This window comes from Corticium candelabrum, chromosome 6 (assembly GCF_963422355.1).
Source record: "Corticium candelabrum chromosome 6, ooCorCand1.1, whole genome shotgun sequence".
Lineage (NCBI taxonomy): Eukaryota > Metazoa > Porifera > Homoscleromorpha > Homosclerophorida > Plakinidae > Corticium > Corticium candelabrum.
The window spans coordinates 307,277-330,000 of NC_085090.1; the positions used below are offsets into that span (position 1 = coordinate 307,277).

Genomic DNA, 22,724 nt, shown 5'->3' on the forward strand with positions numbered 1-22,724 from the left:
AAAGGTGGTATTCAGTACACATTTAGAATAGGTTTAGACCATGCTATGTTTAAGCTTTCATGCAGTGCATGCATGATCGAGTGTCCGTCCTAGTTCTCTCGATCGTCGCACGTTGGTAGCGTCTTCACACTTCATACCAATGGGGCGTGACGGTTGCTTGACAATTGTCATCTACGACGTATGAACAGGTCTACAAAGATTTGTTGTGTCCAATTTACAGACAAATTTACAGGCCTGTAAAGGCTTTCTCATAACACCAAGTCTTTACCTGCGAATTTTCAACACTTGCTGTGTCCACTGTGGACGCGGGCCCGCCACACGCAGGGAAGTCCCTAAAGGCTGTATAAAGGCTTTCTTATAACAGGCACCCTAGTGGATACAACAAGCTACGACGTGTTAATGAACATGCGTACGTCTCTAGACAACAATGTTTACAACAACGTGTAGAGGTGCCTGTACAGGCCTGTAAGGACCTTCTCATAACACAAAGTGTTTACCTGTGAATTGTTGATCTGTCGTGTCCACTAAGGTTAGTACCTCTAGGGACTTCCCCGTGTGTGGCGGGCCCGCGTCCACAGTGGACACAGCAAGTGTTGAAAATCCGCAGGTAAGAGCAAACAACGCCAGTCAATTTTAATTTGACATTTCAATTTTTAATTTGTCTCAAAAATTAAAAATGGAATGGACGAATTGGCCATGCAAATTCAAAATTTAAAATTTAATTTTTAAATTAAATTGAATATTGAATTTAACATTGAAAATTAAACTAACGTGCTTGCAATTTCAATATTCCATTGCATTGAAAAAGAAAATTGGTTAGAAATTAAGTATGTTTTCAATATTTATTATAATCCGCAGATAATTATGGTTTGTCAATCAGTCAATTTTAATTTTTAATAGAATTGAATGTTGAGATTACAAGCAACTTCTAGGCTATTTTCAATTTCTAATTCAATATTTATTCAATTGTTGCTGGGAATTGAAAATGGAATGGACGAAATGGTCACGCACCCTAAGGCCACCCGCTGACATCAATGAGCCGACGAAACGACATCAACCAGCCGACGAAACGACATCAATGAGCTGACGAAACGACATCGACCAGCGGACGAAACGACATCGACCAGCCGACGAAACGACATCAATGAGCCGACGAAACGACATCAACCAGCCGACGAAACGACTTTTGACACAGATGGCGCGCCATACCATGTGTGTCAAAAGTCGTTTCGTCGGCTGGTCGATGATATCGCAGCCCAGCCGACGGAATTATGACACACTTGACGCGTGTCGTCGGCTGGGCTGAGATGCAAATTAGTTGTGGAAACATGATATCTCAGCCCAGCCGACGAGTTAGCGCAGCCCAGCCGACGGAATTATGACACACATCGCGCGCCATATGCGACAGACACTTCTTGTTGTAAAAGACGAATGTAAAAAGGTGATGAAATCAGATCTTTATACAGAATTTTGACAGCAACCGGACAGTCACGCCAATATCCAATGCGAACCTCTAACACATAAAAATGATATTAACTTATAGATTTGATGGAAACATTACAACCTTGCTCGTCCTTGAATAACAATACTTAACTAATAAATGTGGATTACCTAATTAACTTGACCACATTTTCCATCTTATGTATAATTTAAAATTATTATTAACAAATAATTTGACACAAGTTTGATAAATAAGTGATTTAACTAAATATCGTTAATATTGATCTAACCAACAAGCCAACTGTCCAGTCCAGCTGATTATATATATATATATATATATATATATATATATATATATATATATATATACATATTATATCTTCATCACACACACACACACACACACACACACACACACACACACACACACACACACACACACACACACACACACACACACACACACACAAACATGGTGCAATATCTCAGTCAACAGAAAAGAGTTCTCTAAGTGTAGTGTTGCTAAAGCGCGAAGGTTGCATTAACCATTCACATGCTAGATGACCTGCTACAGTTCTGGATGGCGAGACATAAGCCTCAAAGTCAGTCCTAATCGCTCTGTATATGGAATGTCTTGAGTTATTTCCAATACCATAAAGTGACTGAAATGTCCTGCAATCAGAAAAGAAAGAGGATCTCGTTGAACTGTCTAGGAGAGATGACATGTAAGAGACGATCGGGTTAACAGATCGTAGCAGCAATGAATAAAACTGTAAATTTCGTTTATATATTAAAAGAAAGAAATACACAAAGCATGCAGATGAGTAGCCTCATACCAAACCCTCTCGCGCCGTCGTGTCCAGTTCCTGTATAACATGACAACGGCAACAGGACACGACGGCGCGATAGGGTTTGGTATGAGGCTACAGATGCGCATCTCTCACCTCCATATGATCCACCTCCTAGTTTCCTGTCTGTGAGCTGAATGTCGTGTGAAGCGATACGTAAAACTTCGGTTTGTTCTCTCTCTTTGTATCGTTCAATTGTAGCTTCGGCATCTGACAGCAGCTCTTCAATGTTGGACTTTTGTACTCGTAGGTCGTTTAGTGAGCACTGCAAGGCCTCAATTTGAACTCGACTTTCGTCAAATTGCCTCTGAAGATTTAGCTTGTCTACTTGTAAGCGTTCCTCTCGCATTGCGCCTCGTCTTCTCTCTTCGCTTACAGCATTTTCTCTTTCTACTTTTTCGACTCCCAGTGCTGTTTCTAGATCTCTATTTTGTTGCCTCATCTGTTCTACATCAGCTGCTTCGTTCTCCTTTTGCTTTCTCATTTCTGCCATTTCCCTGTCTTTAGCTACTACGTCACGTTGCAACTGTTCTATCTGTTGTATCAAACTTTGAACTAATTCCTCGTCTCGCTTCGTCTCAGATTCTCGAAAATGTTTTTGTGTGGTGGAAGAGGTCTGCGTGAAATTTACATGTTCTCGTTCAGGAGGCAACAATGTGAACAACACAATAAAGAGATTACCTCCATTCTCTTTGCCACCGACAGTAAACCAGATCTTCCAGTTGCTGCTGCTGCTGCTGCCACTGATGTTGCTTTTGTACTTTGACCAACTGGAGCTAAACAATAAAAGAACATTTCTATTTCATCTCTACAATACTCACTTTCATAAATTATACAATAGATGTATAGATATATGTAATTAGTATATAATAGACACATTCATATGTATATGAATATAAATTATAGAATAGTTGTATGTATATAACTGATAGAACAGATGTATATATGTAATACATGTTCTCAATTCCTCCCAGTCGACAAGATGATCAACTGTTTGTCCAATCATTGGCTTCTGTGCTCTCATGACCTTCAATGGTTGCCCATTATTGATTCTGAGACACGACTTGCCAGCGTCCTCCTCTCTCATACTATTAATTAATCAAAACCCGTTATGTTCGTTCAATTTCAAACAATCAAACAAATTCATTTCTGAAAATGAATGAACAGGTCCTTTTGATGACAAAAATTCTTGTAGCCTATCTACTTTTATTATCTGTGCAAATGACAAAAGAACAATTGTTTATGTTCCATCTTCCAGTATTTACTGTTTTGCACATGAGTAAGGGTAATGGTGCGTATGTGCAATCTTCCAGAATATTCAAATCCAGACAATTTCTGAATATTATAACTGGATATGTTCTCCTTGTATCTTTAATTGCAGAGACGTGGGAAGGGCATCAGCTCCACGGCCATGACTGTACCACTTTAACCAATATGGACTTTTCCCCAGGCGCTCTTAGTGTATACTTCTGGTTAAGGTATAGTTAATTAAATAGCTAATACATGTACATGTATACATTTCACCACTTTATGCTATGTAGACAAATGTTCGACGTTATCAAGCTGCTCAATATTCAGAGTTTCCGTGTCAGAAGTACGGATGTTATAGAAAAAAGAGCGACTAAAGTTACTTGGCAAGTTTTCTGTGTTTTATTTGTAGAAATGACACCTCGTTAGTGTGCACTACATTCACTTGACCACGCCTACTTAACAAGCTAAGCAAAACCCCACTATGTTTCCACTAGTGTAGCCAAACCCCACTTCTTTGATATCTGACTGCATGTAAAGGGTTTGGTGAAATTGCACACAACAACCTGTGTCTGCATACACCCACGCACCCACCAACTTCCTGGTGGCTGCTAATCATATTAGGGTTAAGATGTACTAATTAATGTTAAATACCACCAGGGAAGTTGATTGCTAGTGATGTATGGAAGCCAATAAACTATATATCCTTTGTGTTCGGAGTACCTTTTCCGCAAAATGCAGAGAGAAAAAGGGGCTTTCGCACTGCTCCAGCAATCTAGAAATCGTTTGTGGACAAGCTTGATACTAAAACCTGTCTGTACTACAAATGTCAAGGCAAGCTTGATTCCTTTCGTCGACTAGAACTGCAACTTGAAAGACTGTGGAAAGAGACAAAAAGATAGCTCAAATGGCACTAACCAGACAGTCTGAATAACAGATGTAAGCTAGCTACAAATTATTTATTTAAATATTTATTTAATTATTTAATTATTTATTTATTTATTTATTTATTTAAGTATTTATTTAAATATCTATTAATTATCTATTATTTATTTATTCATTTGTTTATTTATTTATTTAATTATTTATTTATTTATTTATTTATTTATTCATTTATTTATTTATTTATTTATTTATTACCTGTAAATGATTTATTTATTACTTGTTGTATGTATTTGCAGGGTCATGAACTTCAAGGTGTTGTACGAGGTGCTAACGGTCCACTTATTCAGAAATCTATTAAAGAACTTTTAGAGCAGGATCATAAAATACAAGATGGTCACATGGAACGTCCTGAAGTTAGACTCATAATATTTACATAATGAAAGGTTATCTGGGTTGTTGTACTTTACACACAGAATAGCGATGATGTGTGAAAATATATGTATTAACAGACAGACAGACAGACAGACAGACAGACAGACAGACAGACAGACAGACACACACACACACACACACACACACACACACACACACACCAGAGGTGTCGGAAGCAAATGTAAAGTGGCCCGGCTTAACGTGCGCTAAAGGGTGTGGCTACTCACGCGATCCGGTAAACTCTGGGTTTTGTATGGCTTGTGAGTGGTTGGTGCTAGTGAGCCACAGCTTCAACTCTGCAAGCTAATCTATGATCAATACTAAGATTTACATATAGGCCAGTGGTAGGAAAATATATTAATTGGGGCGAGCGTTGGTGAGACTCTTCTTATGTATGACTGTATGATTGTGTTGAGATGTTTTGCGATGGTATGTACGTACATGCAGTCTTGCGACTGGCCGGAAGTAACATTGATTTTGAGCCAATCACAGATGTTATCGTTTGTGATGTCACAAAGCTGTACGGCTCTCCAGGCTGCTTCGTGTCAGTCCCACAGGACTAACTAGTAAATGCTCGGTTAGCATTGTGTTTGGCGAGCGATGGTGTTCTGCCATTACCTATTCGCGTAACAATGGTTGCGTTACGTAGGAATATAGTTTCTGTCAAACAAACGCGGGAACTCAGGAAACAGACTTTCCGTTGCTCTTCTCTAGTATTTTGCGTTCAATTATCCGAATCCGGTGTTCAATTATCTAAACTCGGTGTTTAATTATCCGATTTAGGCGTTCAATTATCCGTTGCTTAGGGCTGTTGTGCAATAGCATGTAAAACTGAATGACTCACATAGTCTGCGGTTGGGCAGCTGCTCAAATATCATTCATCAGCTGTATGTGAGACACGTAGTTTTTACAAATAAATTTACGTTGTTGTGCTCTATACAGGGGTGCCTACAAGATTCTGGTAAGACACGGTGGAAATTGTTATAACCACACCCACTCTAAATTTTTGGCCCCACCATTTCAATTTACACTGAGATACCACTAACTGTTGTCATGGAATGCTCAAGCACAGAAGGAACAGAGTGGTTTATTTTCAAAGAAATTTCTCTGTCGTAGCTTGACCACATGATACTACAGTATTTCCCGTGCAATTATCCGGTTGGGGCAAGCAATTATCCGACTCAGTCGATCAATTATCGGGTTGGGGCAACCAATTATCCGACTCGTGGTTTTAATTATGAGCAGTGTAGTTATAGAAGGGCTGTTTAGAGAAATAATAGCGCGCGAACTGATGGATGTTGTCGCCGTTACAGCTGCACCAGTAAACAGGGTAATTCTTGTTTTCGCTATAAATTAATCGCGGAGGAAAAACCATCAGTAATTGTCTGGTAATTAATTATTGCCTACCAGCGCGGATGACCACACAGAGTAAGGGCGCAGTTGCAGTCGTTACAGCGAGGGTCAGTGGTGCCAGCGTCGTACTGTGAACCGGGCTTCAGACTCTTGTCACAGCAAGACGGCAACTTCTGTTAGATTTGTGTTCTGACGCACTAAAGGACTTTATTAACAGGTGCTTTATCTAAGCCTCAACACGCTTTCTAGCTAACATGTACTCACCGCTAAAGCTGCACATGCAAGCAAGATTAGAGAGAATATGTACTGTAGAACTCAGCAGAATTAACAACCACGCTAGTCAAACACACGTCGATAAAGTACATATTATGTCTACAGTCTAAGTAGCTCTAAATTCTCCAGTTCGATCGCTAGGCGATTGTGAATTTGTTTCACTCAGAATTGGACGAGGGCGTGAAGCTGAGAGTGTCGGTGGTGCAGTGGTCTTTTCTCTCAAGCCAATGAGATTGATGCGAAAAGAAAGACGGTAGATCGAGCTGTTCAGTTGCGGCGCGGTGCGGCTGGATCCTCACATTCACAAGGGTAGCAACTTAATTGTCCTAGCGTTTCCCACGATGCTATCAATCTGCATCAGAGAGAGTTTTGACTGTGACCCAAAGCACTAAACAACTAACCAGCGACACAAAGTGAGAGTTTCATTCGCGCAGTGTATAGCTTGCCAGAGCGAGATCGGATAATTGATTGGCTGAGTCGGATAATTGGTTACCTCAACCGGATAATTGGTTGCCTGAAGCAGATAATTGGTTGCCCCAATCGGATAATTGCGCGGAAATACTGTAGTAGCTATACTAAGCCTTATAGCTCGTGGAAAATTCCAGACCTCAAGAAGCTGAGAACCTAAAAGTGCATACAGTAGGATAGGAAGGGCCAAATATCTACAGAACTCTTTTGTAACCATCAGATACTGACCTAAATAGTGAGCTATGCTGACAACCACTGCATGTTGATGTTTGATCGAGTTAAGTTTATACCATATGGCAGTCTTTGTCCTAATTGGTCTTATCTGTAAGCCAAGCATCCCAGGAACTACTTGTTAGCCTCAAACAACTTCCCACTTTCAAAATACAAATACAAGTCCATTGTCTTCATACCCAATCACTGCCTACTCATGCAGCAAAGCATGGCAAGTCTGTCCCTAGTGGAAGCCAAGGCATGGCGGAGCGCCGTGCTTTTTGTATGCTGGGACAACCTGCTATATCTAGAGGTGCATGTTCTCCGGGATGTCCAGGGGCACGTCTGCCTGTAAATGAAATACTTGTAGCTTGATTTGAAGCAGCCAAATTCACACAGATAAATTTTACAGATGCTTTTGATGAGCCGTTTCTTGCAGATGGCCTGAAGACTATGCTGGAAGGATTGAGTTCTGACTTCGTGGTATCCAGAGAAATGCAAACGGGCAGCGGAAGAGCAGATATTGTAGTTCAAGTAGGACAGAGAATAGTGTTAATTGCCGAAGTGAAAAGTGCATTAGCTACGAAAGAACCGCTTGCACAAGCCATGCAATATTTCTGCCAATTCAAGGAGGGTTGTTCGAAGGAGGATTTGTGTTCCAGCCTAGTTGTTGCACTTAGACCACCACATATAGTGGTCTATGGAGCTGTCAATGTGGGTCAATCCAGTGACCATGTGTTGTTCAGTAAACTGGAGAGTTCGTTTATATCTAACGAAAGTGATGATATTGACAAGCTTGCTCAGGTGTTCGGAAGAATTAAAGCAGTTGCAACAGAGCTGGCTACGAGTTCAGCAAGCATGAGGGAAGTACAGGTGACCTCTGACCTAGTACTAAAAAATATTGCAACGCATGAAACATGCAAACGGAAACCCACAGTTTTTACAGCTACATGCCAAGGAAGACAAGTTCTACTAAAGCTGTCCGAGACTGGTTATGGTGAAGAGGTGCATAGATTTATGCATAAGCTGAAGTTTGCTCCTGAACTCATCTACTGTCAAGAAATGAAGGATTTGACTGTTGTTGTCATGGAGCTGGTTCCTAATGCTAAGAATCTGGCAGAGTATCTTAAAATAACTCATGGCCAAGGTCATGACTATGGCTGGATCAAGAGCGAGCTGCAGAAGATTGGCCAAACACTGTCTGATGAAGGATTTGTACATGGAGACTTGAGGGCGCCAAATTTCTGATTGAGCAGGATTTTATGGAGAAGTCTGAGGCTGTCTGTCTAGTTGATTATGACTGGGCTGGAAAGGGCAACAGACATTATCCATTAGACTTGAATCGGCGACTTTATGGAGAAGGTGTACTTGGAGGTGGACCAATAATACTAGAGCACGACAAGATACTACTTCAACAATTGCTGGACTCTATTGGCTAGGGTAGGTTGATTTGCGCATGATGGTTGAGAATGTTTCCTGTGTAACTGCTGGTCTAGTGCACGTATTTATCTGGTGTTGAAGCACTTGGAAATAAATTAATGTACACACAGAGAGTGCTAGTTAACAGACAATAATTATTGTGAAACATCGGCTAATAGGAATAATGGCTTGTTATGGTTTAAATCTTTATATATAATCATATTGAATTTTAATCAAATTTGTACCACAATCAGCTTAACAAGCAGATATCACCAGATGGCTAAAAATCATTACCAATGTCTAGCAGATAATTCACGTGGTCAGATACACACACACACACACACACACACACACACACACACACACACACACACACACACACACACACACACACACACACACACACACACACACACACACACACACACACACACACACACACACACACACACAAAGGTAATAGTATCAATTTACTACCACTAGCACTGCTTTCAGCCATTTGTCATCAACTTATAACCCGCTACTGTACAATACAAGCACATTACATAACCTGGTATGTGAAAAAAGCCTGATGTGTTCATTGTGCACTACAGTACATGGTAACCGATGCCTGGCCATGTGCCGTTGTAAACGTCATTTCCAACAACATGTCTAGTGTACAGACCAAACCCCCGGCATTCTGCCATGTAGCTAATTACGCAAAGCTGCTCCTGCTCCATGAGGTACAACTATATACTCAGTTGTTGCAATTTTAACTTTAAATATGTAAATTCCAAAAAATGTTCCTTTATGTAGGCACATCTGTAAAACTGATGACACATATATCAGCAAGTGCTAACAAGACCAAAGAAGACAAGTCCAATGTGCCATGTTAGTGATGTTACCAACATTGATAATAATTATCTTAGAATTAGTAACGAAAACAAACTTTCTTTGGTTCGTGCAGATGTCCAGTCAACAACATCGAGTCGAAGAACGTTAATTGTTCAAAGTGTAATGTGAGTGTTATTTTCAACAAGTAAGCAGATAAATAATAAAAAATATTAAATCCAATAAATCTATTAACTTCTATTTGTTTTCATATCTAATTACACAAAGGCAAGAAAAGATTTAAACTCTACTCTCTAACTGTCAAATTACCTTAATATCAAAAACGTTCAACTTAATTTTTAATATCAATCTGATAGTGATGCTAATATATCTGCATTGATTAAAACGTCACTAGAATATTTTCTGTATCCAAAACCAATCACATAATTACTTTATAAGACTCCATATAAAAAACCTACTTTATGAATTGCTTGATACACTAAACTTGACATATAGATACTACTTACAGGTAAACGTTTACCGAGTATGATGTCTTCAACTACAAGCAAGCATTTTACCTCTGATTTCATTCCATCAACTCTGAGTAACACACAAGTGAGATCATTGCAAATAACTACAGTATAGTTAGCAGCAGACAATACACAATCGGTTTCAATAATTCTGGATCACACTGAAGAGACGTCGAATGCATGGTCTTGAATCCAGCAGTAACACAATTGAATTTGATGTACACTCATCTGTTGTATACCAGTTATATGTCCAGGCGCGGAATCAAGATCTGGGAAAGAACAATATCTGCATGCTCATGATCACCAAATGTCAATGATCGTTTGACGAGTATTCTAGTGTTAACAATCAGATGGCGGCCGGTATATACAAGCTGAACACAAGAAAGTTTATGTGTAGTTTGTTCTTCTTGTTTAATTAGGATAGACTACCTTTAGTTTGGTTGTTTCGTGGCATACAGCAGTTACTGTACAGGGTTTTTGATCAGTCTAGAACTTGTAACGTTTCCAGTCGTTTGAAGAGGTGACGTGTCACCCTACTGACTCCCTTTACATTTCATTGTGCATGCATGTCTTTGGTGCCCGAAGAATATCAAGAATGTATTGCTTTGCACATTTTGGGAGCAATACGAACACTTACAGATTAACTGTTATCTGTAGAGTATATATGGACTATATATAGTAGCAGGTAGATACGGGTACTGTGTAACTTGAGGGTGCGTGGTGTGAGTCTGACAATAGAGCCACGTGGAACCGCAGCCTCTCGTGTGTGTACTAGGTAATACCTAACAGAGTCGTAGAACACGACACATGGTGTCAGGAGTGCTAGCGCTATGAGTACTGAAGACAGTCCACGAAGCGGCGCTGAGCTGGAAGCCAGGGTAGTGCCCGACCGGCAAGGTGACGACACGGAAGACGTTGCAGCTGGAGCTGCATGCGCAGCGGCTCAACTGCTAGTTCAAGCGACCTTTCCCAGTCCTGGACCACTTCAGGTAAAAGGTAATTTGGCAGAGAATTGGCGTGAATGGAGCCAACTCTGGAGATCGTACGAGACCGTGACGCGGATGACGTCGCAGCCAGATGAATACAGGCTTGCGTCGTTTATCACATGCATTGGTAGAGCAGGGTTGCGCATATACAATAGCTTACCATTCGCAGAGGAGGCGGAGAAGACGGATATGGCAAGAGTGATTGAGCTAATGGAAGCGCATTGCGTGGGTGAAGCAAATGTTACGTACGAACGCTTTGTCCTTGATCAGAGGCGGCAGAATCATGGTGAGCCATTTGACAAATTTCTAACGTCGGTGAGAGAGCAAGCTCAACGTTGTCGGTTTGATGACCAAGAAAGCGACATGATCCGTGATAGAATCGTGTGTGGTGTGCATGATCAGGGGTTGCGTAAACAACTCCTGCAAAGAAAGAATCTCTCATTAGCAGACTGTGTTGATCTATGCAGGGCGTATGAGGCTACCGAGAAGAGGGCCAAGACGATGAGCGGAGCAGATACTGAAGTACACAGGGTGCAGAAGCAGTACGTACCCAAGTCCTCCAAAGTGAAGTCAAAGAGATATCAGTCTAAAGACACAGTGAAGGTGAGCGCTAAGACTGAATGTCAGTATTGTGGTTTGCAGCATGCAAAGGGACGCGTGAACTGCCCAGCGAACGGAAAGCAGTGTAGCAAGTGTGGCAAACTAAATCACTATGCGCGGAAGTGCCGTAGTCAGCCAAGCGTGAAGTCGCGTGTACACTGTGCGCAGGAATCTGTAAGTAGTGATGAGGCAGAAGAGCTCATGACGCTGACTCTGACAGGGCAGCATGATGTCAATGCAGTTAGGACAGCGAAGTACAGACCACAGATCATGGCAACAATGCTGTTGGAAGGCAAGTCGATGGTACAGTTTCAAGTTGACACCGGTGCCTCGTGTAATGTGATACGGAGAGCTGATGTGCCAAAACATGTCAAACTGGAGTCTACCCCTCAGGTTCTAACCCTCTATGATCGTTCGAAGGTGACTCCCGTAGGACGCTGTACGCTCCGATTGAAGAATCCTAGAAATAATCGAAACTACCGTGCGCATTTCGTAGTAGTTGATCGAGCAGCAGTCTCTATTTTGGGTTCACGTGCGGCGCAACAAATGCAATTAGTGACAGTGCAGTATGATCGAATACAGCTGTTGGATGCTCCGTCTACACACCCCGCTGTAGAAACAGACAAGGATCTCATGACGGTAGAGAATGTTAGTGAGCGATATCCGCAAGTGTTTGACGGCAAAGTTGGATCGTTAGGACAGCCGTTACAACTTGACATAGATGAGACAGTGACACCGGTTCGGATTCCCGTACGACGTGTTCCTGTAGCGATGAGACAACCGTTGAAAGCTGAATTAGACAAACTAGAGCGGACTGGAGTAATAGAAAAGATAAGTAGACCGACCAAATGGATGTCTAGTATGGTGGCCGTGAAGAAAGCGAACGGTACCATCAGGATCTGCCTAGACCCCAAACCTCTGAATCGAGCGCTGAAGAGATCGCGGTATCAGATACCAGTCCTGGATGATATCCTACCGCAGTTAGCAAATGCTAAAGTTTTTACGGTGGCTGACGTAAAAAGTGGTTTTTGGCATATTGAACTGGATCAGAAGTCAAGGGAGCTGACGACGTTTGGTACCCCGTTTGGTAGATATTGTTACAAACGTATGCCGTTTGGCATCTCCGTAGCGCCAGAAGTTTTCCAACGGAGACTGCACGAAATGGTTGCTGACATTGATGGTGTGTGGGCCATTGCAGATGATATTCTGATCGCAGGCATTGGAGATACTGAAGAGAGCGCAGTAGCAGATCATGAGAAGAAGCTGAAACAGCTCTTGAGACGTTGTCAGGAGCGAGGAGTGCGTTTAAACCGAGACAAACTTAGCATAAGAAAGACGAATGTTCCATACATGGGTCACATCTTGACCACGGAAGGTGTGAGACCAGATCCAGCAAAGGTGAAAGCTATTCTAGCAATGGACAGACCGAATGACGTGGCAGCAGTTCGTCGTTTGGTAGGAGTAGTAACTTATCTTGCCAAATACCTTCGGAATCTAACTGACATTAGTGAACCTCTACATCAATTGACCAGAAGAGACGTGGAGTGGAAATGGACGAATCAGCAAGAGAGAGCTTTTGAGCAGATAAAAGCAGTAGTTAGTTCCGCTCCAGTTCTTCGATATTTTTCAGCTGAAGATAGTGTTACGCTACAATGTGATGCGTCCAGTGTTGGACTCGGTGTTGCGTTGATGCAAAACGGGCAACCTGTAGCGTATGCTAGCAGACGACTCACAGATGCGGAGGAGCGCTATGCGCAAATAGAAAAGGAATTGTTAGCGATAGTTTACGGACTCGAACGGTTTGATCAGTATACCTATGGTCGTGCAGTAGATGTGGAATCCGACCACAAACCGCTAGAGGTGATTGCAAAGAAGCCGTTGCAGGCAGCGCCAAAACGTCTTCAACGTATGTTGTTACGTATACAGCGGTATGACATCACCATTCGATATAAGAAAGGAACAGATATGCATTTAGCAGACACTCTATCCCGAGCACCAGTAGAGAGTGACAGAAGATCTAGAGAAGAGACTAATCGGGAAGATATTATGGCAATAGACGCAGATGAGGAACAAGACAATGCTTTGCTATCTTTGAAACCTGAAACGGTACAAAAGATTAGACAGGCAACAATCGCGGATGATGGTATTAAGCAGCTAAAGGAAATGATTTTTTCAGGATGGCCAGATCACAAGAAGCAGATACCGAGAGCACTGACCCCTTATTTTGGTGTTCGTGATCAGCTGGTAGTACAGAATGGACTAGTCTTTTGTGGAGACAGACTTCTAGTCCCGGATCAACTGCGATCCTATATGCTAGACAGAGTACATTCGACGCACTTGGGCATCAATGAATGCATTCGTCGTGCAAAACAAAGTATTTGGTGGCCAGGCATGACAGGACAGATAAGAGACAAGATAGAGTCATGTGAAGAATGCAACAAGTATCCAGTGAAGCAATCTAAGGAGACACTAGTATCGCACCATGTCCCAGAACGACCTTGGGTGAAAGTTGGAGTTGATTTGTTTGAGTATAGGTCCAAGCACTACTTGGTAATATCAGATTACCAAAGCAATTTTCTTGAGATGGAGCGACTATATGAAACAACGTCGAAGTCTGTGATCAAATCATTGAAACAACAATTTGCTAGACACGGAATTCCTGAGCACTTGTTTAGCGATAATGGGCCGCAATTTCAGTCACAAGAATTTGCTCATTTTGCAGACGTATGGAATTTTCAACATAATACTGCAAGTCCAGGATATCCGAAGAGTAACGGAAAAGCTGAAAATGCAGTTAAAGTAGCCAAGAGAATTCTCAAGAAGTCGCGAGAAGCAGGTACAGATGTTTACCTAGCATTACTTGATTATCGGAACACCCCGAGTGAAGGACTTGCCACAAGTCCAGCACAACGACTGTTCAATAGGAGAACACGCACCCTTCTTCCGACGAAAGCTAGTCTTCTTGAACCAAAGATGAATCCAGATGAGAGTGACCATCAGCGGGTCAACAAAGAGAAACAAAAGGCGAATTACGACAGAAACGCTCGAGATTTGCCACAATTGCGTCCAGGTGATACGGTACGAGTACAGCCACTAACACAGAAACGAGACGTAGTGTGGCCGAAGGCAGTAGTGACTAATGTGCTACCCAATAGATCTTATGGAATCTTGACGGAACATGGTAAAGAATTGAGACGCAATAGGGTTCATCTGAGGAAGGTCAAGGAAGAACCAGTGAGGATTCCTACCCAGCAGGTAAAGGACACAGCAGGAGGAAGGAATGACAACCATGCACCTCAGCAAGTTGTACAGTCAAAGACTACGAAAACACCGAAGAGACAGATAGAGAACCGGCCAGTATCTACCACTACCTCCCAAGACAACTCAACGAGAACTACCAGAAGTGGACGAGTGGTGAAGAGTCCAAAGTATCTTCAAGACTATGTTACGTAGCTAAAAAAAAACTGACAGTACTGTATAATGACTGAACGTCTAGATGGTTGTGTTGCAGTTTTTTTTTGTTTTTTTTTTGTGTTTAAAGAAAAAGGGATGTAGAGTATATATGGACTATATATAGTAGCAGGTAGATACGGGTACTGTGTAACTTGAGGGTGCGTGGTGTGAGTCTGACAATAGAGCCACGTGGAACCGCAGCCTCTCGTGTGTGTACTAGGTAGTACCTAACAGAGTCGTAGAACACGACACATTATCCATTAATTAATGGTATAAAAACGTTTGGCTTTAGAACAATTACTACAGTATATTAAGGGGACAACATGCAGTAGTCATACATGTTTTCTGTATGTCATACAATGAATATCACATTGTGTCTAGAAGACTAATGCTCGGACTTTGAGTTTTGTACAAACAGCAAGTGGAGCTCTAGATGTGTGGCTGGAATCTTTGTCACAGTGCGGTTAGTAATAAAAGCCTGTTGTTCGTAGTGTCATGCATGCACTGTGTATGGGCTAGTTAAGTTAAGTTAAATGATTGTTTACGCGTGCGTGGGTGAGTTCATTTGCTCTCTCGTGCGTGCGTGCGTGCGCGCGCGCGCGCGCGTGTGTGTGTGTGTGTGTCGCGCGTGCGAGCGCACGCCGCCGTTAGGTAACTTGCTCATGTTTAGATTTTGAATATCTTCTTTCAAGCTTACAGTCTAGCAACTATGATAATCACTTGCATTCTTTTCATCAAGAAAATCAAAATATCAACAATTTTAAGTTATTACCAATAATTATTAACACTAACTAATGGTTTGTTAACAGTTTTTGTCAATGGTGTTGCAGTGGTGTTGAAGAAGTTGCCACCAACTGGCTTCGTGATTCAAACTCCGAAGGTTCGCATTACCTTTCTAAGTCGGACAACAATAATTATTCTTGTGTATAAGAATAAGCAGCCAAACTAATAGAAAAGCAAACCTGGTCCAGTAGTGTAAACATATGACATTCATACATCTACAAGCACACATGCGCGTACGCACTCGCGCGCGCATGCGCACACACACACACACACACACACACACACACACACACATGAACGCACCACCACACGCACGCACCACCACCGCCACCTCCACCACCGTCCCCACTACTACCGCCGCCACTACCACAACCACCACCATAACCACCGCCGCCACCACCACTACCACCGCCGCCACCACCACTATTACCGCCGCCGCCACCACTCCCGCCACCACTATTACCACCGTGCCGCCACCACAACCGCCGCCACCGCCACCATCGCCGCCACCGCCGCCACCGCCACCATCGCCGCCACCGCCGCCGCCGCCGCCATCACTACCACCACCAACACCGCTGCCGCCGCCGCCGTCACTACTACCACAACCACTGCTGCCGCCGCCGCCACCACCACCATCACCACCACTACCACCACTACTACTACCGCGGCCACCGCCGCCACTACCGCCTTCGCCATCACTACCACTGCCACCACTGCCACCACCGCAGCCGCAGCTATTACCACCGCCGCCGCCGCCACCACTAATAATACCACCACCACTATCGCGGCCACCGCCGCCACTACCACCACCACCACCACCGCTGCCGCCACCATTACCACCACCTCCGCTACGCCACTTCTGCCACCACCAGTACTGCCACCACCACCACCACCACCACCACCACACTCACGACCAACCTACCCACATTACATTACACCACACCAGCAGTTTATGGCCATAATATGCCACCTATGTATATTACGAGTAGTGCAGTGTAAAACATACAATATGCTTTTGTTTCAGAGTGGAAACAAGTTCTTCAGCATCTAGTTGCAATACAACAAAACTGTTCAATCATTCAAGATCTTCTTTCACGTAGTACTGGTCTATTCAAGATTAGAGGAACATCAAATTTTGAGAAAAGCATTGAGATGCATCAAAGGCATCGACGAGTCTAGGCTGCGCCTTCAACTCGCAAAGAATGTCAATTCTCGCGTCATGATGGATAGACGCAACCCAAGACCAAAAAGTGCAACGGTTGTTTCTCGTACACTGCAACACAAAACTTTCACGTTGGAGAAGAAAGAAGTAAAGCATTCTGCCGTTTCTCAAGCGATGACAGATTTCATTCAAAACAAGTCGTAAGCAATTTTGTACACACGCACGCACGCACGCACACACACACACACACACACACACACACACACACACACACACCACGCTGATCGAGTCCAGTGGCACTGATGCAGACCTCTAGATAACAGTCGCAAGCACCTGGCAGTGAAAGACGTTTGAATATAGAGACAGACATGTCTGGCTATATAATCCATATTTTACCAGTATATTTGTACCGGCTTTATAATGTCTGCATGACCTTTTATCGTAAAAGTCTCACTTCTGCTTTCTTTCTCCCTATACATGCAGATCTCCGAAGAAGAGACTATACTCATTACCGAAAATTCTGTTTGAGATCAAAACCCCTCGACGTCTCGTTCCACACAATCATCGCTCTCTTTTACCACATCCGCCATTCTCGTTGGAGCGGCCACGACCACAACACTTTTTCTTGCGACCGACTTAGCTAATTAGAAATCCTCATATCACCGATACTATAATATGTTCATCATTTGAGATGTAATATACTATAATTATATAAAGTAACATTTCACGTTAGTGTCTAGGATTGCAGACTACTTCTTCTTTAGAGTACATGTAAGTTGCCTTATCGACACAATCATACTATCCACTTGTTTCATCGCGTTAGTGCCATAACTTAGTTACTTTGATTTCTCTCTTGATCATCTACATACACTTAGTCATCAATTTTGATTTAAATATAATGTTTATACCTAATATTGCATGCACTTACAAATCAGCATTTATTACTAAAAACATCGAGACCTCTTTGTTTGTAAAAATCAACTCGCTTACTGTAGAAGAAACTAGAGAAGCTGGCGTTCTTGGTCATTCCCACTACACGCAACATTTGTAATTGCAAACTCCATGCATTAATTAATCAATTGCAAGCGAGTTGTACAATCCAGTTTATCAAAGATACAACTAGAGATATCAACTGAAAAATGTCCTACGTATCAATTAATCCATCCATGTGTACGCAAAGTTGTTCATTACATTAATTAAGAAATAAATTCAACACAAAGTAGGACAATAACGAAGGCGACGTATGATATTGGTAGAATTAGTCCAAGTAGTTTGTGGGCTGTCCAGCGACGCAATGCAGCCCGCCAATAAGAAATCCTGCTATACCACGCCAAGCTGCGGAGATAATTTCACCACATACGTTCCTTCATGAGTATATAGCAATAGCCAGAAGAAAACCGAGGGAAACGTCAATCAACATATCTTGTCAAAGTAAAGGCCATTTACTCGCATTGAACAAACGACTATAGACTAATAATAAATCAGTTTGTATATATATATATATATATATATATATATATATATATATATATATATGCATGGTGTATATAGGATACTCAACAACGGACTTCCATATCAGGCTGAAAATCCCATGATGGCTTTTCCTTGTTTTGCTACCACAAACTTTGCGACGAGATCTAGTTATATAAACAAGACGCAAAACGCCACTAGATTAACTGCTAAGACTTCTATATCTATTGAGATTACGTTACTGCAGACACTGTTCCCGAACGCCTGCTCAACTGTAAGCTAATACTAGCACTCTAGACTTTCGTCGGGCCATCACAGTACTATTGCTAGATGGGGTAATTGCCCAGCTTGACACATCATGCAGAGAGTGGGGTCAAGGGACTCTGCCTACCTCATGTGCTCCATTGTGATATTCTCAAAGCTCAAGAGTACATACTACAGTCTTCGCCAGTGAAAAGGATGGCTTGCATGCCAGCAGGAACCGATGATGACACATTCAAAGTTGAGATAAGTCACTGGATTGACTTGAGTAAACCTGCACTTGGTGAAGCTTAAGCTGCATGCATGTCGTCTCCCCAGAGGCTGCTCATCTCTTTCCCACAATTGCAGTATCTACGAGATCGTCGTCATCATCCTCATCATCAATGAAACCTCTTCTGCACTGAAAAGTCAGTTGCAAGAGTCTACAATGAATTAAGACCTTCCAGAAGACATACTTGACAATTAGTCTAGAAAATGGTTTTCGATTGGTCTGCTACATAACAACGAAGTGTTTCTGAATAGACTATTTTATCGATGACGTTTGTGCCACTCCTTTTCTAACGGATGAGATAGATAAAGCGCTGTTCTGACAGTGCATCATGTCATATGAGGTGTTACACAGGATTTTAATACCGCGTTAGTGCAATGTATTAGAGAGATTCATACTAACAATACAAAAGTCAGGTGCTTTTAGTAAAAGATATCCAGTAACGATGACTTGAGTTCCAATATCTAGTGAAACATTTCACAACAAAAACGAACATAAACCAAGTCCCAATGCTAACGCTAAGAATATGACCAACATGCCAAATGAGAGTAACTATATTTGTTGTCAACACAAGCAAACCAATAGATAGTCAGTAATCCAAGACAGCACTCAATCAATGTAAAATGTTAATTAAAATCAACTTCACTTTACCAGATGGGATGAGCAAGAGTGACTTCCTTTCCTCCATCCATTTTCCCTTTCACTCTTCTTTTAGGAGGACACGATACGTACTCGTCTGTCTCACGAATACGTTTGAAAATATTGCGGGCCTCTGCAGCTGTCGGTCGTGTGGCAGGATCATCCTTCAGCATGTGTTTGCATAACGAACGAACTTCTCTTTGGCGGATGTGTTGGACTTGATCCATCCGACGAAGAGAATTTGGAGGATCGGCAGTGAACAGTTCGCAGATGGTCACGCCCGTGCTGTACACGTCGGTCTTATCATTTTTATGCACAGCACGACCGTCAAATCTCTCCGGTGCTGTGTAGTGTGGGCTAAGCATTCCGACCGAAAGTGAAGCGTCGTAAAAACGAGCACCTCCTAGATCACCCAGTTTGGCTCTCATTGTTGAAGTGACAAGGACGTTTCTTGGACAGATGTCGCCATGAAGAATAGCCTTAGGTTGCTATGACAACAGTGATAGAATTTATAAAATTCTATAAATGGAGACTAAAAATTCACCCCCTAATACCACACAACATTTCCTTTCTCTTATCACTGATTTTATTCTCTGTGTCTCACTCTGTAACTTCGAGCCAATGAATAGTGTCTAACTGTATCTGTCTGTTTCTCTGTCTGACTGCTTCTCTATCTGCATAACCTTGAAGATCAGACAACGTGAGAGTCTCATATATACAACAAAACCTATAAGGAGATCGAGTCTTTCAATCACACGTCTAGCATTGTCACACTAACTGCTTTGTGTTTATCTAGTAATCAGTTGATTAAATCTAATGTTTTTCTTATTGTTTTGACTACAACTTTTCTTACCATGGAGTGAAGGTAATCGAGTCCACACAAAGAATCGTGTGCCATATCAACCATTTCTCGTAAAGTGAGAGGCAAAATTTCTCCTTTGCACGCATAGATGACACACGACATGGAACCGCTCATCAATTCCATGATAATCCATGCTTTCTTCTCTTCTTCGTCTAACTCCAAAGTGACACCACAAACCGCCGCGATATTTGGATGGTGAATCTTCCATGCGACAGACACTTCTTGTTGTAAAAGACGAATATAAAAAGGTGATGAAATCAGATCTTTATACAGAATTTTGACAGCAACAGGACAGTCACGCCAATATCCAATGCGAACCTCTAACACACAAAAATGATATTAACTTATAAAGTTGATGGAAACATTACAACCTTGCTCGTCCTTGAATAACAATACTTTAACTAATAAATGTGGATTACCTAATTAACTTGACCCCATTGTCCATCTTATATATAATTTAAATTATTATTAACTAATAATTTGACAGAAGTTTGATAAGTAAGTGACTTAACTAAGTATCGTTAATGCTGATCTAACCAGCAAGCCAACTATCCAGTTCAGCTGATTATATATATATATATATATATATATATATATATATATATATATATATATTATATCTTTGTCACACACACAAACATGGTGCAAAATAAACATAAAGAAAGCAAAAAAGACAAAACAGAAATAGACAACATATATCTACAATAAAAAAGGAGCACAATAAGTCAACAGAAAAGAGTTCTCTAAGTGTAGTGTTGCTAAAGTTGCATTAACAGATGACTTGCTGCAGTTCTGGATGGCAAGACATAAGCCTCAAAGTCAATCCTAATCGCTCTGTATATGGAATGTCTTGAGTTATTTCCAATACCATAAAGTGACTGAAATGTCCTGCAATCAGAAGAGAAGAAGGATCTCGTTGAACTGTCTAGGAGAGATGACATGTAAGAGACGATCGGGTTTACAGATTGCAGAAGCGATGAATAAAACTGTAACTTTCGTTTCTATATTAAATATTAACAGAAATACACAAAACATGCAGATGAGCATCTCTCACCTCCATATGATCCACCTCCTAGTTTTGTGTCTGTGAGCTGAATGTTGTGTGAAGCAATACGTAAAACCTCGGTTTGTTCTCTCTCTTTGTATCGTTCAATTGTAGCTTCGGCATCTGACAGCAGCTCTTCAATGTTGGACTTTTGTACTTGTAGGTCGTTTAGCGAGCACTGCAAGGCCTCAAGTTGTCTCTGAAGATTGAGCTTGTCTACTTGTAAGCGTTCCTCTCGCACTGTGCCTCGTCGTCTCTCTTCGCTTACAGCATTTTCTCTTTCTCTCAGTGCTGTTTCTAGATCTCTATTTTGTTGCCTCATCTGTTCTACATCAGCTGCTTCATTCTCCTTTTGTTTTCTCATTTCTGCCATTTCCCTGTCTTTAGCTACTACGACACGTTGCAACTGTTCTATCTGTTGTATCAAACTTCCAACTAATTCCTCGTCTCGCTTCGTCTCAGATTTTCGAAAATGTTTTTGTGTGGTGGAAGAGGTCTGTGCAAACTTTACATATTCTCGTTCAGTAGGTAACAATGTGAACTACACAACAAAGAGATTACCTCCATTCTCTTTGCCACTGACAATGAACCAGATCTTCCACTTGCTGCTGCTGCTGCTGCTGCTGCCCCTGATGTTGCTTTTGTACTTTGACCAACTGGAACTAAACAATAAAAGAAAACTTCTATTTCACTTCTACAATACTCACTTTCATAAATTATACAATAGATGTAAAGGTATATGTAATTAGTATATAATAGACACATTCATATGTATATGTATATAAATTATAAAATAGTTGTATGTATATAACTGATAGAATAAATGTATATATTGTAATACATGTTCTCAATTCCTCCCAGTCGGCAAGATGATCAACTGTTTGTGCAATCATTGGCTTCCGTGCTCTTGTGACCTTCAACAATGGTTGCCCATAATTGATTCTGAGACACGACTTGCCAGTATCCTCCTCTCTCATACTATCAATTAATCAAAACCCGTTATGTGTTCGCCTGTCCTTGCATGCTTACTGATAGAGAGCTCTTTCTTGAGGACTCAGACAGTCAAGAACAGAAAGAAATGAAGCAAATGATAAGGTAACAACAACAAATCTCTAAGTTTAACACGTAGATTATCAAAGAAGAAATAATTATTGACAACGAAATTAACACTTGCTTGTAATAGAAATGGATAAATATAAAAAACAAATACATAACAAGTAATCAAAAACTTCAAACGTCTACTGTAACAGCCTCTTGTTCATCAATTATGGGTGTGTGC

General features: G+C 41.6%; 4 protein-coding genes across 6 annotated transcripts in view; 2 read left to right on the forward strand and 2 right to left on the reverse strand.

Moving 5' to 3' along the window:
• Window positions 1-1,376: 1,376 nt before the first annotated feature.
• Window positions 1,377-3,375, reverse strand: LOC134181468 (centrosome-associated protein CEP250-like). The gene is made up of 4 exons (XM_062648741.1): window positions 3,243-3,375; window positions 2,970-3,064; window positions 2,385-2,904; window positions 1,377-1,513 (listed from the first exon to the last, which is right to left on the reverse strand). Exons 1-4 carry the CDS (start codon window positions 3,373-3,375, stop codon window positions 1,377-1,379), a joined length of 885 nt encoding a protein of 294 aa, XP_062504725.1.
• Window positions 3,376-10,572: 7,197 nt separating this feature from the next.
• On the forward strand, window positions 10,573-17,670 carry LOC134181622 (uncharacterized). 3 transcript variants are annotated; one of them, XM_062648890.1, is made up of 5 exons: window positions 10,573-11,505; window positions 15,337-15,418; window positions 15,765-15,835; window positions 16,763-17,100; window positions 17,384-17,670. In XM_062648890.1, the coding sequence occupies exons 1-4, from the start codon at window positions 10,747-10,749 to the stop codon at window positions 16,787-16,789; spliced, it is 939 nt and encodes a 312-aa protein (XP_062504874.1). In that variant the 5' UTR covers window positions 10,573-10,746; the 3' UTR covers window positions 16,790-17,100; window positions 17,384-17,670. The 3 variants fall into 3 exon arrangements, with proteins under 3 accessions (XP_062504874.1, XP_062504872.1, XP_062504873.1); XM_062648888.1 differs by lacking the exons at window positions 16,763-17,100; window positions 17,384-17,670 and having other exon boundaries at window positions 15,765-15,990; XM_062648889.1 differs by lacking the exons at window positions 16,763-17,100; window positions 17,384-17,670 and having other exon boundaries at window positions 15,340-15,418; window positions 15,765-15,990.
• LOC134181254 (uncharacterized protein K02A2.6-like) lies at window positions 13,628-15,202 on the forward strand. The gene has a single exon (XM_062648497.1). The coding sequence runs from the start codon at window positions 13,666-13,668 to the stop codon at window positions 14,953-14,955; it is 1,290 nt and encodes a 429-aa protein (XP_062504481.1). The 5' UTR covers window positions 13,628-13,665; the 3' UTR covers window positions 14,956-15,202.
• A 1,627-nt stretch (window positions 17,671-19,297) lies between the features above and the next one.
• Window positions 19,298-22,724, reverse strand: part of LOC134181469 (probable serine/threonine-protein kinase DDB_G0281745) — a 7,186-nt gene continuing 3,759 nt past the window's right edge. Inside the window, exons 2-6 of the mRNA XM_062648742.1 lie at window positions 22,287-22,423; window positions 22,007-22,107; window positions 21,455-21,950; window positions 20,392-20,720; window positions 19,298-20,026 (exon numbers count right to left, since the gene is read on the reverse strand). Coding sequence (XP_062504726.1) covers window positions 19,547-20,026; window positions 20,392-20,720; window positions 21,455-21,950; window positions 22,007-22,107; window positions 22,287-22,423 — 1,543 coding nt within the window. The 3' untranslated portion in view covers window positions 19,298-19,546. The remainder of the gene's footprint in view (window positions 20,027-20,391; window positions 20,721-21,454; window positions 21,951-22,006; window positions 22,108-22,286; window positions 22,424-22,724) is intronic.

Coding starts and splice junctions, on each gene's coding strand:
- LOC134181622 (XM_062648888.1), top strand. CDS start 10,747: ATGAGTACTGAAGACAGTCCACGAAGCGGCGCTGAGCTGGAAGCCAGG. Junction 11,506..15,336: donor AGTCTAAAGACACAGTGAAG/GTGAGCGCTAAG, acceptor CATTGTGTCTAG/AAGACTAATGCTCGGACTTT. Junction 15,419..15,764: donor GGAATCTTTGTCACAGTGCG/GTTAGTAATAAA, acceptor GTTTGTTAACAG/TTTTTGTCAATGGTGTTGCA.
- LOC134181468 (XM_062648741.1), bottom strand. CDS start 3,375: ATGAGAGAGGAGGACGCTGGCAAGTCGTGTCTCAGAATCAATAATGGG. Junction 3,065..3,242: donor CTGGGAGGAATTGAGAACAT/GTATTACATATA, acceptor TTTATTGTTTAG/CTCCAGTTGGTCAAAGTACA. Junction 1,514..2,384: donor AGGAGGTGGATCATATGGAG/GTGAGAGATGCG, acceptor TTTATGTGTTAG/AGGTTCGCATTGGATATTGG.
- LOC134181254 (XM_062648497.1), top strand. CDS start 13,666: ATGATTTTTTCAGGATGGCCAGATCACAAGAAGCAGATACCGAGAGCA.